This window comes from Balaenoptera acutorostrata, chromosome 10 (assembly GCF_949987535.1).
Source record: "Balaenoptera acutorostrata chromosome 10, mBalAcu1.1, whole genome shotgun sequence".
NCBI lineage: Eukaryota > Metazoa > Chordata > Mammalia > Artiodactyla > Balaenopteridae > Balaenoptera > Balaenoptera acutorostrata.
Genome location: NC_080073.1, coordinates 5,434,669 through 5,454,677, shown reverse-complemented (window position 1 = coordinate 5,454,677; position 20,009 = coordinate 5,434,669). Strand labels below are relative to the sequence as shown.

At 48.9% G+C, this 20,009-nt stretch overlaps 1 protein-coding gene across 1 annotated transcript in view; it reads left to right on the top strand.

Moving 5' to 3' along the window:
- The window catches only part of SYN2 (synapsin II), a 182,008-nt gene extending 165,207 nt beyond the window's left edge, over nucleotides 1–16,801 (top strand). The window contains exons 11-13 of the mRNA XM_057554990.1: nucleotides 9,193–9,253; nucleotides 13,124–13,373; nucleotides 15,940–16,801. Of these exons, the coding sequence (XP_057410973.1) occupies nucleotides 9,193–9,253; nucleotides 13,124–13,373; nucleotides 15,940–16,075 (447 nt within the window). The 3' untranslated portion in view covers nucleotides 16,076–16,801. The remainder of the gene's footprint in view (nucleotides 1–9,192; nucleotides 9,254–13,123; nucleotides 13,374–15,939) is intronic.
- The last annotated feature ends 3,208 nt before the right edge of the window (nucleotides 16,802–20,009 follow it).

The following is a 20,009-nucleotide window of genomic DNA, read 5'->3' as shown; positions in this document are numbered from 1 at the left end:
GTGGGTAGAAAAGTCGAACAACAATAACAAAACTAATCTGTCTGCTTTTTATTATCACCATGTGACAGCAATTCTATATAAACAACAGTGATAAACCACTCCCACCTACCCCTCTCTTGATTTGCCATTGCAATACATATTTGTTGGACGAGTTCCCAGTTGGAATAAGTGTCTTTAACAGCCCTAGCAGCATATTGGAGTTGGTGTCGGGATTCTATGAACAATTTTAGTAGAGTGCAAATGGAAGAGATGTAAACCAAAGCCTGTTACCTAGGTCCCAGCCAGGACTTTGAATGGCGAACTGAGCCCTCAGGTGCTGCCACTAACTCACATTCCACTCCTCACAGTCAGGCCCCTCTTGCTGGCCTCTGTCTTCTGTGGCTCTGGCAGCTCAGGCTGCGAGAGCTTCTGGCCTGAGTCACAAGCCCTAGATGCTGCTTCTTGCCCAGTATTCTAGGTCAAGACCAGGACAGACTTATGACTAGACATTTGTCTACCTTTCTCTCTTTCTCCCTCTCTATCCTTGCCTACAGCTCCCCCATTAAAGCTTTCATTTCTTTGACTCTAAAAGAGAGCCTAAAGGAGGTTAGGGACAGGGGAGGTGAGCAGAGGGCCTCCCTTACCTTGTTGTCAGCCAACCGCCTAGACCAAAGTGGCTTGATTATAGAAAACAGCAAAGCCATGGGGCTGGGCCCAGGCCACCTGCTGTGCCCAGTTCTAAGGGTGTAAGAGGCGCTAAGTCTCTGAGAGGAGGGAGGGAGTGAGTGGCAAAGCCTTATCTGGCTGATGACAGCTTGGCCTCAGCCTGGCTGGCCTGCCGGCTTTAGGGCTGCCCTGAGAGTTGGCCACGGCAAAGGACCCTCTACTCTGGAGTGCCTTAGGATACTGTTCTCAAGGTGGCAGTGACACCTGGTGGCCAGTGGTGGCCAAAGCCTCTAGGCTATTTACCTACAGAACCTCCTCCCTGTAGGCCTGCTCTCCCCTCTCCATCACACTCACTGATCCTGGGCTCTGTCGTCTGGGATCTGAGCTGGGCCTTACATCCTGGGGCTCTGGAGAGGTGCTACTCCTGAGACTCCCGGGAACCAGGGAGAGAACTGCAGGTGGACAGAGCTTTCAGGTCATGCCTGCAGAGGTGGTGTCCTAGGGCTCTTCTTCATGTGGCTAGTCTGTTTTCATTTCCCATTACATGGTTCCCTTTTTATTTTCCTGTAAAATCTTCCAGAGCCAAAGGGCTGAATTGCTAATGAAGGGATTTCGCACACCATGGGCTTTCTATTTGGCTATGGGTTAGACCCATGAGGAGTGATTCTAAGATTCAGCCTTTGGAGACATTAATACACATACTGTGTCCAGGAGGAAGATGAGGCTCCTCCCCGATCTTGAGCGGATCAGAGCACACCTCCCATGTTGCTTCCAGTCTGAGGGTCACAGCGTAACAAGGACGAACTCTAACTGGACGGTGCTCGGAGGAGGGAGACCTAGAGGTCGAGGCACTTGGCAGATCTGTTCTGTGAGTAAAAGTTAAAGGGGCTGCCGTGAAGCAGCCGTAGTCTCAAGGAGCCCATGACTCAGTATCTTCAGCTCTCCAACAGCTGTCACGGGGCAGAACTGGTGCCAAAGGCAAACCTACTGGAAGACGTGAGTAAAGTCTCTGATGCTAAGAGAGGAGATGGCTGCTCGGGAAAGCGGTATGTGGCTTCCACGTCACTGCTGATTTCCAAGCCACTTGTCAGGCACATTGTGAAAGGCTGGGCTGGGGGCTAGGGCTGCTGGAACAGGCAACTTTTAAAAATCTCCTTCCAGATCTAAGATGCTGTGATCCAGGCCGTGTGCTAGCCACAGAACTGGGGAAGGCAGTGATGAGTGTTCCGAATTGAAGGACTGAGGCCTGATAACCTCTGGCCTCTGCCAGGGCATTATGCAAGTCCTTTTTCACTGGCTCTCTGGTCTAAAGAGATACTCAAAAACCTTTCCAGCCAGGTCTTTCTAGCTACAGAGGGCTCATAAGGATGAAGTCTCTTGAGTACAAGGAGACCAAGATTGAGAAGGGGTTTCAATGGAGTCTAAAGGGCCATGCAGTTAAGGAGGAAACACAACTCAGATCCCAAACACGGGACTATAAGAGGGCTTCATTCAGTTTAGAAGAAGTATATTTCAAAGAAAGGCCTTCCTGCTTCCCACAGCTGGACTGCGTTAGGGAATTTGTTCCCCTGTGAGTATAAGCTGAAAATGTGAGATTTGAGGCAGGTTCAGATAAAGTCAGTAGTGACCAGGTCCCTTAACAGACTATTCAGGGAAACTGACTATTTTGGGGCTGTCATAACTTTTAAGGGACATCTTTAATCACTTGTAGCTGACATTCTGACCTCGGGTGACCTGGCCCTCTGGGTCCCCACAGGTCTCATGGACCGCCCCACAGGACATTTCTTGTGTCGTTAGGAAATCACTGATTATGGGAGGGCTCCAATCCGATGAGCTCTGCCCTTGGAGCAGCAATTCCCCTCACAAAAAGAGGAGGAGCTCATCCTTGGGTGCTTTTATACCCTTTCAGAAGAAGGCAGTTGGGCACTGGGGACTGCAGGAGTGATCCCAGAAAGGTCCCAAGGTGCCTGAAAACATACTGTCCCCTTTGCTCTGGCTGAACCTACAGCCTCCCGACCACATTCCTTCCCGCTGCCTCATTCCCCCTGGGGTCCTGGACCGGGGGAGTGGGGCCTGGGGAGCTGATCAGAATAGCTCTGTGGCGTGTCCGGCGAGGCGCTTGGCCTGGCCTCTTTCCTGGGGCCAGACCCTGAGACCCTTTCTCAATTTCCTGTCTCAGATATGCTGAGCAAGCACAGGCTTTCCTCCATGGTGGGGCAGCTGGACTCAGGCCAGCAACTCTCAAGAGTTGAGTCAATGTCTTTCCTTCCTCAGCTTTCCAGCCTGCTGGGACCTCAGATAGGAGCTCCTCTCTCCCAGCTTGTCTGCTGAAAGCCACAGGATGGCAAATTAAAGGTGTCTTTGGCAAAACCCCACAAACCCTCAACCGTGGACTTGGTTTCTCGCCCAGACCCGTGATTTCCTTTCCAGTCAGCTCAAGAGCTGACAGTTACTGCTTTTGAAGTGACTTTTCTGCATCTTCAGGGACCTCGCTGGAATAAGTCAGTGATATACAGAGGGCATGGCATAGCTTAGCCCAGAGTCCACACCCTACCCCGCCCACCCTAAACTACTGTGCACCAGGTGACAGGAAACCACCCAACAATATCTTCTCCACTGATGCATGAAATCCTACCATTAAAGCGTCATTCCTTTGGATTGATATTTATTATTATTCAAATAATAGTAATGATGCTCATATAATTACTTTACCTGGCACTTTATGACTTACAAAGCACAGCCATTATTTTGAGCCTCACAACCTTTACGTGAGACGGTTTGAGCTGGTATTTCTGACTCTGTTTTACATATCAGCAAAGAGAATGTCAATGATCTGTCCAAGGTCACACAGCTTATACGCAGGAGAGCTGGATCTTCTGGTCCCCAGTTCCAAGAACGCTCTGCAGCAACCTGCACTGTGCCCTTTTGATGCTCCACCAGAGCATACGGATGGTAAGAATGGAGAGAGCTGGCCCTTGTGCTGCGTGGGGGGGAACCCTCGCCCTCCTCCTCATACAGCCCCGCACTGAACCTCCCAACCTGGAGGCACCCGTGCTTCACCAGCTCTCTCCTGCTCTCCTCTCCCTGGCTTCCCTGGTCACTAAGGCCAGTGGCCTCAGCACAGCGGGACCCGAGCCCAGTCGGCTTGGATGGGGAGCCCCAGCACACTCTCCTGAAAGCCTGTGCCTGCAGGACACCTCCGGGGGTTCTTGCTGGGCTCCAGACTCCTCAGCTGAGGAGGGCTTGTCTCATACCTCAGACACCTAAAGAACCGAAACATGTAGGAAGGACTTAATGGAAGCCCAGAGCCAGAAGAGCCTGTAGAAGTCGCCTGCCTGTGACTGCACGAGCCCATCCACAGCATCTCTGACAGTTTGTCCAGGCCCTGCTTAAACACTAATGCCAGGAGGCTCACTACTACCCACACCAGCCCTTGACCTTGATCAAATTTACATTTGACTAACTTTGACCTTCTATTCAATCCTGGAGGCTTCCCCAGTTACCGCATTTAATCCTTAGACTTGGCTCATTTGGGAAACTGAGACTCAGAGATTAAGTAACTTGCCCAAAGTCCCATGAGGAAAGATGCCATTTCACACTTCTCACCATCCTGTCCGCTCCATGTACCCATTTTATTCCACTGGTGTCCACCTTAAAAAAGGTACCCAGCACTGATGATCGCAGTGCTCTCTTGTGAGGCTTCTCAGCCACAGGAGCAGCGGACCTGTGACCTCCCCTCGCTGGGACACTGATGCACCTCCAGCTGCATCACATTTTTGGCAGCAGCATTACAAGCTGACACCCTCTGAGCCTGTCGTCTTTCTCTAAGCCCAGGGTTGTTTGGGGGTTTTCCTTATGCCGCTCTGAGGCCATTTATTCTCCTTTTTTGTGTGCAGCTGGGCACAAGCATTGGACCTCACATTCTTACCTGTTTGAGTCAACTCAGCTTCCTGAGGGAAATGCTGCAGCTCAGTCTGGCCCTGAGTTCCTGCTGTGGGCTGGCTACAGGCCAGACTTTGGCAGTGACGCCAGAGTGGCCAGACTTCTGTGGAATGCGGCATCCCAGGCGGCTCTTGGTGACTGGAGACAGATTCCATGGTAGCCAAACCCCATAGGGAATAGGCCCCCAGCCCCAGCAGACAGAAGGCTTGTAGGCAGGGCCAGAGAGTCTCAGCCTGGCAAGGGACAGTCCTGGGGGACTCTCCTGGCTCCCATAACCCCTGGGAAGTCTTCAGTCCACAAGCTCCAGGGGGCGGGAGCAGGAGAAGCTCCCTAGGCGCCAGACAAGGGTGGCCAAGGCACATTCCCAGGCTCCAGTGCAAAGGAAGTTTCTGTGAGCTCTCCCCATGAAGCTTTTGGAAGGGAACTTTTGGGCTCGGTTCATCCTTGGGTGTCTCGTTTGTGTATTTCTGAGGCTGAGGAGAGCCAGGACCAGGCTTCATGGTATGACTACCCCTATCAGCTCATGCTGTGAGTTTCCCCATCAGCGCTTAATCTGTGGGATTTTTAAAGTTTTCCCTGGACTCATAGGTTCTCAGAGTTGGAAGATAAACTGTAGTGTTCATCTAATCTATCTCATATTCAATAAAGGTACATTCCCTACTGTATCTTTGTCAGGCAATTCTCTAGCCTCTGCACGAGCATAGCCATCTCCCAAGACAGCCTCTCCCACTGTTTTTACTATAGGAAGTTCTTCCTGTAAGTGAAAGTCTACCTTTTGGAGCTTTTGCCCACTGACCCTTCTTCTGCCCTTGTGCCCTATGGTCTTCCATAACCATCTCTGAAAATAACAGTTCTCTGGGAGGAGAGCATCTTTTTTTTTTTTTTTTTTTTTTTTTAATTGTTTTAAAGCAACCATTTGCTTTTTTTTTAATTTTATAGCTACTTTATTTATTTATTTTTGGCTGTGTTGGGTCTTCGGTTCGTGCGAGGGCTTTCTCTGGTTACGGCAAGTGGGGGCCACTCTTCATCGCGGTGCGGGGACCGCTCTTCATCGCGGTGCGCGGGCCTTTCACTATCGCGACCCCTCCCGTTGCGGGGCACAGGCTCCAGACGCGCAGGCTCAGTAGTTGTGGCTCACGGGCCCAGCTGCTCCGTGGCATGTGGGATCTTCCCAGACCAGGGCTCGAACCCGTGTCCCCTGCATTAGCAGGCAGATTCTCAACCACTGCGCCACCAGGGAAGCCCCCAGGAGAGCATCTTAAGCTGCTCTTGATCAATGTCTGAGGTGAATCATTGGCAGCTGTCAGTGGTACAAGGTGAGGCCCTGGGGGAGGGGACTGGCAAGTGCCCCTAGTGGCTCCACAAACTGTATAAGGGGGTATTCCATTATGAGAGTGAGACCTAAGAAGCAACAAAGCTTCAGAGGAAAAGGCCCCGCCAGCATCACCATTACCATCATCTGTCGTATCTTTTGTAGCACCTGCCAGGAACAGGTACTTATAGATATCTCAATAGATGTCTCGACAGATAGGTAGGTAGGTAGTAGGTAGGTAGATAAATAGGCAACCTCACTTTATATCATAGAAACCATTTGAAGAAAGGCAGGTGCAGGGGGGAACATGACTTGCCCGATGTCACAAAGCTAGTAAGTGGGAGATTTAGATTTAACCCACCGTCTTCCTAACCCCAAAGCCCAAATTCCTCAGTCACTCTGCTGCCCAATCTTAAAGACTTACTATTGGAGACCCAGCAGCAGTGTGTATGTGTGTGTGTGTGTGTGTTGGGTGGGGTTGACACCCAGCTTGGGTAAAAAGGCAGCCCTGGTATCCTGTGCGCCCATTACCAAACACCATCCTGCAGACTTCTCTTCCAGTTGGCAGCCAGGCCAAGAGAAAGAAGAGCTCACAATGGGAAAGAACTCTTGGAACTGAAGTATCCCTACCATGATTGGATTGCTCAGGCTTGATGTAAGAAAAGGAAACAATTTCTGCTTCTTCGAGACTTGTTTTGACTTTCCCTTCTGCACCTAATATGCAGGCACATGTAGCAGGCCTCATGTTTAAATCGCTAACCTGAGCATTTTCAGAGCTGCTAATCAGAGTCAATATCAGATACAGTGTGGTTTAACATCTATGGTTTAACAACGTTTTTCTCATAAAAGACTTATTTATACTCTACTCCGTTTTGGACTTCACTGTTGTTGCACGGTCATTTATCTAATAAGCATTTATTAAAGACCTCTTATGTGCTCAGTCCTGTGCTTGATGACATTGGTAAAATGGCGATAGTCTTAAATTTTTCCAAAATACTCCCAATTTTAAGTATTTTTACCTTTTTAATAAACAGTTACCATATCAGACCATATATCCCAACTTTTCTTTGGAAAAAAATGGGCACTGTAATTGTTAGGAATTCATGAGAAGATGAAGACTCACAGCGCATGCCCTCAAGGATCTGGCAGCCGCCCTAGAAGCATCATCGGAGTCTTCAGGATAACGAGACAGTCTATTAAGTGCTATTATAGGATTTCAGAGAGGAGATCAGAATTGAAAGGGGCAATTAGAGGAGAGATTTCATGGATGAGGTAGAATTTGACTTAGACCTCCAGGATATGTTGGGTTGGATTGGTAGAAAAGGAGAAAAGGTATTTCTGGAGGGTACTTAGCATAAACATTGGAGTGGCCTAGACTAGAGAATAAACAGTAAAGGGTCAGGTAAGTTTAGAACATGAGGGGGAGAGGCTAGAAGGGCCAGTCCAGCCATGCTGAAGCAAGTTTCTGGTGTCAGCCTGAAGAATGTGGACGTCATCCAGTGGGCAATGAGAAGAGAAGGTCAAACTGCCTGGGCTCACATGCCAGTTGCCTCTGTATGACCCTGGGCAAATTACCTGCTTAGTTGGCCCTCAGTTTCCTTATCTAAAAATTAGGGATGTTGATACCTCGTAGAGCTGTTGTGAGATTTAAGGGAAATACTGCATAAAGTTGTCCATCATGTTACCCAGCACTATATAGTGTTAGCTATAAATTATTTAGAGCAGTAAACTGATACAGTTAGAGAAGGGGTTTAAGAGGATAATAGGTATCCAGAACATCGATTGGAGAAGAGACTAAAGATTTGAGAGACTATTCTAGTAGTCTAAACAGGAAATGATACAGGCCTGACCAGAGCTGGTCAAGAAGAGATGGTGAATCTTAGATGCCAAGAAGGAAAAACTGATGGGTCTTGATTGCTGACTGGATGGTGTGGGCTCTAGCTGGCTTATTGGGTGTGAGTGTTTCATTGCTGGGGTTCAGACCCACCTCGTGGATCCCATGAAAGTCCTTGGAAGAAAGGAAAGGAAGTGTGGGTGTTCTTGCTGTGATCTGTGAGAGGTCGGGATTGTAGACAGAATGGGCACCCTCTGATGCAGTGGCACCAAGGACATTTCAAAGGCCCCCTGCCTCCTCCTATCTGAAATCCTCTTGGTAGAACAATTTTAGGCAGTGCTGTCATTACCAGACCATAATACTGGAGAGGGTAGCACTTCTGCTCTCCCGGTAGTGGAGCTGAAAAAGGGCCTGAAGGCCAGATCGGAGGCCCATGGGAATGGGGAACAGTTTTAATGTGGGAGTAGGGCTGGGGGGCCTGTCACAAGGGAGAGGAGCAGTGAAAGAGGAAGTGGGGTGTGCTGAAGACACGCTGAGCCTCTCACAGCCTTGCCTCCGAATCTCCCTCTTTGACATCACCATCTGCACACTCGGCAGCCCCCAGGCTTCATAGAGCGTTTCCCCCTTGCCAAATTCAAGCTCCAAATGCTCACTGCCTTTGGTACAAATGTTAGACAAACTGAAGTCACGTGCATCTTTGATCCTGTCGGGGCATAATCAGAATCACAGCTGGGAGGAGAGGAAGCCTGGGAGTAGAGCCATGTTGTTGGGTAAAATGCAATTATGCTGTTTGAGAGGGAAAAACAGCTTGACCTTGAGCACTTTTACAAACATTAACATCTTACTCCTTCCCTCTGCTTAAGGAGGGTCCTGGGAAACAAAAGACTGCCCCCTCCTTCAAGTCCCTCCCTGTGGGAGTTCCAGCCCAGCCCAAAGAGTGGCTCTGACCCCTGAGTCAGCCCCAGAGCTGATCCCACCCCAGGGTTAACTCCACAGGAGAAGTGAGCCAAGTCTAGGCTAGTCACCTGGTGCAGCCCCCGCTGGCACTCCAGCCACTCTCTCGGGAGTTAGGTGTTGATCCTTCCTCAGGAAGCTGGGCCTGTGAGTACCAGGGGAGCTGGACCTTGGGCAGCCCCCAGAGAAGAAACCAGATGCTGTTGGAAGTCTCAAAGCTTCTAGAGAGAGTGTCTACAAGGGAGTGAAATGAAAAGAGGGTAAGGAGGTGTCAGACATTCCTGTCAGAGTGGTTCTGAGCCCCAGACTGCGTACACTTCGGCCCCGGCAATGACCCAGAGGCTGAGAATCCCTTTAAGGCGTTTCCGGAACAGCAGAAACCCCTGGGCCAGATCCTGCTGGATCCCACCGGATCCCTCTGCAGCCATGCCACAGAGCCACAGGGTTTCTCTTTGGAATCTGCTTGGAGTTTTGTTTTTATCTGTTTTGCATTTTTGTCTTCCAGAGTGGAACACTTAAGGATCCGGACTCGAGCAAGACCCCACCTCAGCGGCCAGCCCCCCAAGGTTGTTTACAGTATATTCTCGACTGTAATGGCATTGCAGTAGGGCCAAAACAAGTCCAAGCTTCTTAAGGCGATTGGTAGTTAATTTTTCAAAGCAGAAATTTTAAGCCAAAAACAAACAAGGAAAGAAAGGAAAGCGGGGAGGGGAGCAACAGACCCTCCCATTGGTGCCATTTCTGCGTTTTTTCAAGGCTGACTGGACTGTGTTTTTCCTATGCAGTGTCAGCGCCTCTGTCTGGTTGTTTACCTGTTCCTGTTCGTGCTTGTAACGCTCACTTATGTTTCTCTGTATACCTTGTGACTCCAGGGCTGTTTGTCAACAGTGTACAAAAGAATTGTGCCTCTCCCAAGTTCAGTGTGACTAGCTTCTGGGTGGTTTGATAGTATATTTTAATTACATAATGTGGGGTGAGATAGGACTGGGGTGGGTGGACAGGGGAGAAACAAAGACCACAAAAATAAAACCCAACTCCCCTCCTTCTCCCCCCAGACTCAGATAAACCGCCCCCCACCCCCTGCTTACCTCCATGAGTGTGCTTGGGATCTTCAATGAACTGTGCTTTTTGCTTCCTTTCTGCATGACTAGGGTAAATAGATAGAAGTTTAAGAGATTTTCGAGGTCTAATTTCCGTAGCTTCATCCGTTGAATCTGAAGGCATCCATCTTTTTCTCCATTTGCTAAAATTTGGTGCATTTGAGTTTATGTGAATAGGCTGGCCGTGCCTGTAGAGCTCTTGTGTTTTTAGTGATGACATGAAATATAAAGAATAAGCTATTTCCAGGAATGTGTTCTGTATTTGACATTCCAGTGTACCCTTCGTTTTATTATTAACTAATTAGCTATGAGATTAGACAAAAAAAAAAAAAAAAATGGGGCCGCTGATGTGCAATATCAAAGTGAACTTGTGAGTACTTTCCCTGTGTTCATCTTAGTCCCTCTAAGTTGTTTCTACTTTGCCGTTTCTGAATTGGCCATCTGTGCGCTTCTGTGGAACTGAGGCTGCTTCGTTTTCCCCAAAGCTTACTGTATACAGAGATGATTCTTTAGCAACTTGGAACATAGAATGCAGGGAGCTACTGAAAGTCTGGGAAGGATTCAACCATTCTTCTCTTGGCCTCTCCTGAGGCATCACGACACGGGAGCGTATCGAAACTGTCCCGTTTCCCTCGAGTGGGTACACTGCCTCCAGAACTCTGAGGTGGGCACCTGCTTTAGTTGTCAGCTGTTCCAAAAGCCCTCCAGAGTCCAGAGAATGAAGAGCTTTATCTTTCCTGAGAGAGACTGTCTCAGATTTTAGCTTGTGTGTTTGGGGCTGCGGTTCCACAGCGGTGGCTCTTAAAGAGCCCTCACCCGTTTGTCCTCTTTCCTCCGACACGCAGCTCCTGGGCAGGGATGAGGCAGTTACCAGACTAGGCCTCGGGTCAGTGCCTCATCTTGCCGTGTCCTGGCCAGGCCAGGATCGGGCACCAAGTGGCCTCCTCTAGCACCATGGGCTGTGGGAGTTCACGCCAGCAGTTTGCCTTTTAGAAGAAGTGCTTCTAGCTCTACTTTTGCATTCCCTCTCACTTCTGTACTGACATGTCACCTTTGCGGATTGCCAGGTTTGAGGAATAACTGGTGTTGGTGGTGTGTTACATGATTTCTGTGTCAAGGGGCACGTGCCCTGGTTTCTGTCTTGATTGCTGGCAAATTCTGAGCTACAGGGAAATGCACTGAGTGTGAATGTTCTTGTCCGCGATTCCTCCCTTAGACGATGTAGATGCCGATAGTAGTCGGTCTGTTGTAAATATATACATATATATGCAGTTAAGCACTTCCAGGTGGGTTGCATAAGAATCAGGTCCTTAAATACCTCCCAATCTGATGAAATGATAGAAAGGAATAAAGAAACATTTCCCAGAATGGAGGAATACATTTTATTTTTTTAATTTATTTTTGTCCAAGCGGTGAGCTGACGGTGGTGTTGCTTCTTTGCATGTGATCAGTGTGAACATTCAGGTGCTTTTCATGTGACATTTGTGAGCCACAAATACGAAGTTGCCGTTTGAATTTAGTCAGGCTCCAGGGTGGTGTCAGCCACTGTCTGTCAGGTGAGGGAGAAAGGGACTAGGGCTCCCTCCCAGTGCCAAACACAAGCAGACAGCACACCCTGACTGTCCTGTGCCCTCAGGCAGCATGCTAAGGACAACTCTGTGGCCTGGGGCATCCGTGTCACAGTATAGGATTGCCGTTCAGGTGTTTTGTACCCATTTCTTTTCTGATGTTGTCGCCTTTTTTTGTACCAATCCAGCTGGGAGAACCTCAGCCAATGCTGGAAGTGTGATTGAAGTACCTCTCTTTTGTGACTCTTGTACAGCTTAATGTGCAATAAAGGAAAAGTTATATCTGTCTTCAGTGTTAAGTTGTAAAGTTTCTGGCTATTCAAGCATCTCTGCACAGTTGGGAAAGCACTCAGGTTTCTGGTACAAGAAGCTGAGCTATCAACCTGCAGCACTTTACAAGAAAATGCAGATACAAATGATGTCAAACTTTGGAAAAGGCAAAAACTGGTTAATATGAAATGCTCTGCTAATCTATCATCTTCACTAGTTATCTGATTTGAACTTAGAACTTCTTCAACATGCAAAATTCCATTAATTTACTTATTTCCTTATTTATGTGTAACTCACCCTGGTATTAATTGGTCATTGATGATAAAGTGGAGTCCATGCCGTGTAGAGGGGAAACTGGCTTACAATCATGGATGTACTATGGTATAGACATACAGTTCTGCCTCTCCAGAGGGTACAGGTGTCCTGGCATTTCTAGAAAACGAAGTTACAGTACAACTCTTAGCTGTCATTGAGTTTCTGTAAGCCCACTCCTCCCAGTGGGCACGTGAACGTGGACTCTGGGATTGAGACTGAGAAATGAGATCTCCAGGTCACCAGATGGTTTTCTGTCTCATGCTGGGAGAAGGGGATCCTGGTCCTTTTGGGGGGGCCTCTTCTTTGCCAAATGGTGCTCACAACATCTCCAGGGAGAGAATGGGACTTGGATTTCTGGAGGATTTCACCACATACACCTGAGAGGGACTGGAGCCCCTGAGGATGGTACTAAGAGGCAACTGGACATGAAAGGTCCTAGTCATGGGCATGAGTTAATGCTGAAAGGAAGCCCTGCTGGGGGTACGGCAATCAGACATGCAGGCGTGGAGCGGGACAGACTAAGGCCAACTCCAAAAAAACAATGTAAGTCAGTGATCATCGATGATCATAAGGCACAGAATACTTTTTGAAGAACTTTCTTGTCCATTGTCATCTTTGAAACACTACTATCTTGAAAGATAACTAAGACTAGGTCTTAATTTTTAACAGTTTTATGGTTGTAAACACCGAGGTCCAGAGAAGTTTGCTCACTTGCTCAGGGAGTTGCTGATAGACCGTGTCTTGGGTTTTCTGACCCCCAGACCAGGGCTCTTTCCAGTGCCCTGTACCGTGTCTGCCGTGTGGAACTTGAGACCTCCTAGTACACCGTGGGCCAGGTTGGCCTGTACCTGAGGAACCTCTGGGGGAGAGGGGTGGTCCCTGTGGTCTGGGGGCCTTCCGTAAGGGAGCTCACCTCTGATGGGGGCCGCTCATCCCATGGTTTCTCCCCCGTGCTCTGACCTCTGTTGTGACTGAGTCGCTGTGAGTCTGAGGAGGAGCTCGTAGTGGCAATGTCTGAGGGTAACCAGGGACCCGCTCTGGAGCCCTTCAGAGCCTCGGGTGGCTTCTTGCCATAGAGCTTATCCTTTGGTAATGAAATAACCACACCCTTTGAGACGTAGATTCTAATAAGGAAACCCTCTGATATGGTTAAATTATGAAGTTTTTCTTGTACTGAACCTAGGGGGCCCTGGGCAACCCCAAGGAAGGCAACCCCCAGGCAAGGTGCTGCGTCCACGCCGGCTCCCCCCTGGACCATCACTGCCACCTTCCTCTTCTTCCTCCTCCTCCTCCTCTTCCTCCTTCTCGGCTCCTCAGCGGCCGGGCGGCCCCACCACCCACGGAGATGCACCCTCCAGCAGCAGCTCCCTGGCAGAGGTCCAGCCACCCCCAGCTGCTCCACCACAGAAGCCCCAGCCTCACCCACAGCTCAAGTAAGCGACAGCTCAGCAGCGCCTTCCCCTCCCCTCTTCCTGCCCCTCCTCTCAGGCCTTGGGCTCCAGAGCTGCTAGGAAGCACCTTCAATCAGACCTCCTCCTAAAGATATTTTTGTGGGGTTTTTTGGGGGTTTGGGTTTTGGTGGGTTTTTTTGTGGGGGGCATGGTTGGGTTGATTGGGGAGGGCAAGAAAGAGGGAAGTGAAAGTCTTAAGGTCTAGCTAGAAGCTCAAACCCTCCCCTTTCTTCCTGGGGAGTGGCAGTAAGGCAGTTACTACCCCCCTCCCATTCTTGTACGAGCTTAGGGTTTGCGTTGTTTTTTTTTTTTAATCCTCTCTCCCACTCTTTTTTCCATTCCTTTTCTCTGTGTGTATATGTGTCTTTCTCTTTCTTAAAAAAAAAAAAAAAAAAAAAAAAAATTTAATTCTCTTTTCTGCCTCTGACTCACAGTTTAGGGTGTGCCAATCAGCAAGGCTGCCCAGAAGGAAAAGGGGGAAGTAGTTAAATCCATTTCAACTTTTTACCTTCAACTTTGTCAGAAGGAGGTTGGTTTCTGGTGTGGTCATCAGAGGAGAGGCCCATATAGAGACCCTGAGGAACTCCATCCTCTTGGGTTCCCTCATTCCCAACAGTAACCCTAGAGACCCCTGTCACACTATCCTGCTTCAGAGGGCAGAACTGAGGGCCCCTAGGAAACAGTATAGCTGCACTTGGTAGGGACAGCACCTGGGTGCTCAGCTCCACCCTCCCCCAGAACCAGAGACGGCTCTCTTCAAGGTCCCCAACCACAGACCTCTGTCATGACTGTCAGCACGGACAGCCGCAGCCTGGGGGATTGGAAGCGTTCCGTGAGTGCATCTCAGTAAAGAGATGAAACTCTCAGGGACAGAGAACAGGGAACTGTGGAGTTTGGGGCTCAAATGAGCCACTCAGAGATCATCTCTAGTCACTGCACAGATGAGAAAACGCTGCTGAGAGAGATCTGATTTTGTCAAAGCCCTTCTGCTAGTTAGCGGCAGAGCCAGGATGAGGGCTCGGGTGGTCCGGATGACCACCTTCTCTGGGTCTTCCAGTCCTGTATGATGGGAGGGCCGTCCCCCGGCCTTGCTCCGCAGCTCTGGCCAAGGGTACATTTCATGTCTCGCCTGCCTCACAACCTCCCCTCAACCCAGTCGTTTTCTGCAGCTGACTTTTTAATCTCGCCTACCTTCTCTTGAGCCAACTCTGGCCCCAGTCTGAGGACAGATCTGTGGGCTGTCGCTGCCTTTGGGCTGAAGCTGTTGAATCGAGCCAGCCTCTGATGACAAGCGGGAGGCTTGTACCTGTGCCCTCGGCCTGTGCATGCCGAGGAGTCCCCACTCCCAGAGGCCAGCATGTTGGGGCTCATCCCAGGCCCAGTGAAAGGCAGGGCACCTGTTCAGCCACTGCGGGAGAAGAGACAGGCTCATGCCCATGCAGAAGGGAGTTTCTGGGGCTGTGTCCAAGTTCAGGGGAGGGCTGGGAGAGCTGAGATACCAGGAGAGGAGTTCTGGAGCCAGGAACCAGCAGGAAGGAGACAAGCAGAAGTCAAGAAGGAGAGAAGACGGCCATGGAGACGCCAGACCACATGTCCTCTCCTGCAGTGTTGGGCCTGGCCTCCCCTCCACCTTCTTGCCTTCATGGTTTTTCTCTCTGACTCACTAGTGTCTCAAGGGAAAAATTGGTCCCTAAAATGTGTGCAGTTTGGGGTTTTTCATTAGAAAACTACCCAGTAACCTTGTGTAGGCCTGATGTGTATCTCTGTTGCCCCTGGACACCCTGAAACTCACAGACCTCACATTAGCCTCCTCTGAGGAAGGCTGCCAGGGCGATTACGCCCATTGTAAGGACGGTAAATAGAGTTGTTAGAGTTCGTGCCAAGACAAAAGGTTCTTTTGGAATCAGAGAAAAAAGCAAAAAAGAAAGAGCTGAAAAGGCCTAGAGATCATTTTACCAGACATCTACATAACACAATTAAGAAACAAAACAAGAAACCGAGTCTCAGAGAGGCACGTGGCTTCCTAAGGTCAAGAGTGAGTGAGAGGCGGGACCAAGACTTTGACCCAGGTCTTCCGATGCTGGCTCCACTACTGGACAGTTGATGAGAAAGAGAGCACAAGAGTCCACCGGCCCCTGGTTGCTACATTTCATCCAAGGGGAAGGGTGTGAGATTCCTGGATTAGTTCTCACCAAGTTGGGGCTCTGAAATTTAGCCTGTGGGCCCTTTCGCATTAAGTGAAAGAAAGAGCCTTGAGCCACCCCTTCTTCCTCTTTCCCTTCTCCTTCCTTCTCTTCTCTCTTTCCCCCTTCTCCCTCTCTCCCACGCTGCCTCCATCCTTTCCTGTTTGAGCAGCACTGCAGGTGAAGAAAAGAGCACAGGGACCTCCCAGGGGTCGCTAGCATGCCCCACGCTGGCTTTCTCCTCTGTCACCCAGTCTCCCTGGGGTGGGAGTGGGCGTTCCGGTCGTGTATCCTCGTGTCACCGTCCTTCCCTGCCTCACTGGGAACACCACCCTCTCACGTTCTCTCTGGTTTTTATCTTCAAGCAAGTCGCAGTCCCTGACAAATGCCTTCAGCTTCTCTGAGTCCTCCTTCTTCCGGTCTTCAGCCAGTGAGGATGAAGCCAAGGCAGAGACCATCCGGAGCTTGAGGAAGTCCTTTGCCAGCCTCTTTTCAGATTAGCTCTCCAGACACACAGGGGCACCCGGCCCAACCGGGAAAGGCATCCAAGACGTTTGCCAACAACAGTCAGCCACACTTGGTGGTGATGTCCCATGACCTTGACGTGTGTGGCCCCCTCCTCTGCTCTGTTGTGCTCAGTGATGTGGTGCAGCTCAGAAAGGACCAGGTGAAGGTCTCAGAGCAGCCACCTACCCAGTGAGGGGCACCTGATGTCAGAGAGGATAGAGCTGCTTTCCTGTAGTCGTGAGAGCTTCCTCTGAGATCCTCGTTCGCTGTGACTTTAGTGGCCTTATTGTGATAGTGCCATCATGTCTTATTCTTTCTTTGAAACCAGGATTCCCTTCACTGAGGACGCCTGGTTGCTTAACCGAGCTCAGATGCAGTGCTAAGCATGCCCCCCTGTAGTCAGTGCTACCTGTTTGGGGAGAATATACTTACCCCAAAATAACTCTCGGCTCTAAGTGTTAGGGACTCACCCACACCTGGATCCCTTGCCACACCTGTTTAGCTGTTGAAAACACACCTGCCCAGCACACACGATTCCTCAGTTGCTGTGGTAGTGAAGCACCTGTAGTCTGCTGACCGGAGAGATCAAGGACCTACAGTCCCCCTGCCACCTCCGGCGCCGTTCTCCTCTGTGGGGCGCAGTGATCTTGAGCTCCTCCGAAACTGTGCTGTAGAGAATGCATGCCAGTATGCCAAGTTTTGTGTTCCTCTCCAAATAAATGTTAAGACCTTTGGTGTAATAAAAGCAGCAGCGTTAACCAGCATTTGATTCGGCCATGAGGTCTCCCCTAGGCCACCCTTTTGACTGAGAGTGTGTACGTGAGGCATGCGCGTGTGTGTGTGCGTGAGTATAGGGAAGGGAAAAACCCAGGAGGGTGAAGCTGTTTGTGTCGGTGTGTGTGTGACTGTCTTTGCAAGTGGTTGAGAATACGGCTGTCCTGTAGATGTCCCCCAGGCTGCGCTTCCTGACACTGCCCTGGTAACTCAGCAGTTCTACCAGTTGTACTGAACGTGGAGCCTTTCGAGTAAGCATAGCATCCTTGCTTCTGTAGTGGCCCAGTTGGAGGTACTTGTCTGGCCCATCAGTCTCCTCACCTAAAACCCACACGGAGGTGCCAATGAGGCAGGATGGGCCTGCTCTCACGAATGGGGTCCGCCACTCCCCCGGCATCCTGAAGAAGTCTGTGATAGAGGGCGGGTTTCGAGGGATTTCACCATGGCTTCTTCGTGACTCTCGGTACTCAGGAGTATGTTCCAAAAAAACCACAAATGCTGTGAGAATGCATACCACGTCTGCATTGATATTAACATCTTATCTAAATAATTTCCTACACGTGTTCCCATCCTACTAACAACTCAACAAAATAACACCCATCCTAATGCTGCTGTCTTGCTAACTCCTCACAAGCAGTAGGTGCTGAGAAGTCAGAGAATGAAGTTCTCTGGTGCCAGGGTCTCCTTTCTGACTCAGCCCATGCTTCCAGGGTTTGAGGATGTAGACTTGTACCTTCTTCCTACACTTAGAAAACAGCAAGTAGAACCTCCATTGAGTGACACCTGGTGGGGGCAGCCCTTATCCCACCACAGTGCACATAACTAGGGAACAAACAACCAACAAAACAAAAGCGGGGCAGGCAGGTAATACCTGTGCTCAAGGGAATTGATCTTTATGGTTCCTTCCATTTCCAACCAAGAGTCTACCACTTGTAGTCACTTCTATCTCCCAGTTCCAAATATGTTTTAATAAGATGAATTCATTTCATCAAAAAGCATTTATTGAGCATTTAACATGAGCATAAACATTGTGATGGATTCAAGGAAATATTGACTAATATTTCCATAGTGCATACTAAGTTCCAGGCACAATCCTAAGTGATCCATATATATCAGTTCATTTATTCCTCGCAACAACCCTACATTATAGGCACTATTATTATTTTATTATTATTTTACAAATGAGGAAATGGAAGCAAATCAAGAGTCAATAATTTGCCCAAGGTCACCCAACTGGTATGTGGTGGAGCTGGGATTTGAACCCAAGCAGCGGAGCCCCATGGCCTTGCCTACTTTGCTATATTACTTTTATTTAATCTAGCAGAGGCAACAAGACAATTTTATTAAACTGTACATAATGTGATAACAAAATTAGAGATGTACACAAAAATTCTTCACATCCATACAACCTCTCCTTCGCCTTTTCTCTATCCCTTGGCTCCAGGGAAAGGAGGGGTGGGAGAAGGTTAGGGTACTTGTTACCAGTGTTGACCCCTTGTCCTAGAACCATGAGTAACATACACAATGTATCTTATTCTGATCGAATATAACTCTGGTTCTTGAAAAATTACTCATTCTTCCACATGTGATGTCAGACCAAAAGCCACAAGTGGCTTATTTAGAAAATGAGTCAGCCTGGAACTGCTGGGGTGTCAAAAGGGGGAGGCATTTACCATAGGTCATGCAGCTTCCTAGTCCAAAGGACACATGGATTCTATCCAACCCTTAGTAATGGGGTGGAGCCAGAGGTGGGGGAGTTCCATTCAGAAACATCACTCTTGGTATATAAAAAGATGGCCCCAGAGACTGGGAAATTTGCTACTCCCAACAATCAATAAATAGCTGATGAATACCATGATAAAAAAATTTTCTAAAGCTGGGGTCTCCAAAGGTTGGAGAGAGTCCTCTATAGATCTTGAAACCTTTGGTCTGTCAGCCAGTTCTGACCACTGTGCAACTATCACTGCAGCTGATGGGGATTCCCTACCCACATCCTCACCCCAGATGAATAGAGATAGACACTTTATCCCTGCCATCGTGGAATCCCCATCTCCTTGGGTCAAAATGAATTCAGTTTGCTTATCATTTATCTGTTCATAACTCTTTATTGTGTACTTACTAAGCTCAATAAATTCTGTGGGACGAATATAAAAATGAATTAAGCAAGGATTCTGCCCTCACAAAGTTTACAGCCAGTAGGGGAGGTAGCATATAAACAGATATAAAGTAGAAAGTGCTGAGTGTCATAAGGCAAATGCAGTCAAAATGCTAGTTTGGAAAGATGTGAAGCTTGATAGGATTGGTGAGGATGTGAGAAACAGAACTCGTACACATTGCAAGTGGGAACGTTTGTCAGTACTGGCACTTCAGTGGACAATTTGACAGTACCTAATACACAAACCCTATGACTCAGCAATTCCATTTCTAGACATTCATTCTGGAGAATCTCTTGCACAAGTACTCAAGGAGGCAACTAAAAGAATGTTAGTCACAGCATTGTTAGTGAAAAATGGAAACAACCACTGTCTCTCGTGGAGGAATTAAAACATAAATTGGTTTATTCGTACATTGGAGTACTACATAAGAGTTAAAGAAATAAGCAAAAATATTTGAGGAATTCATATAAGATATGGAAGTTAAAATGGAAAAGATAAGCCAAGTAAGTGTAAAGTGGACAGCAGCCGTACATGTGGTTGGAGTGGAGCATCCTTCTAGCTGGGCGGCCAGAGAAGGTGGCACCCAGTGGGGAGCTGTGAGCAGCCCACAGGATCGGGAGGCCTGCCAGCTGCAGGGAATGGGGTGAGCGCACAGAATTCAGTCACTGAATTTTTCAGCTGGAAGTTTCATCTGGTTCTATCCTCGCATTTTACAGATGAGAAAACCCAGATAACTTAAGGAGCTTGCCAAGGTCAGGAAGGAAGTTAGTAATCGAAGCAAATGAGCCTCAGTCCCAGGTGTCTGATGGGCAGGCCTTTCGGGACAGTGTCCTTGGTGAGATAAGTGAATGGCTTTCATTTCCAGGGGCCCCCACGGAGGGCAGAGCTCATGGCAACATTTCCCAGAGGCTGGGAAGAAATGGAAGAGTCAGTGTTGGGCAGCAGAAGGAGTTCTGAGTTTAAATGCTTGCTTTGCTAATTGTTAGCTAATTGACTTT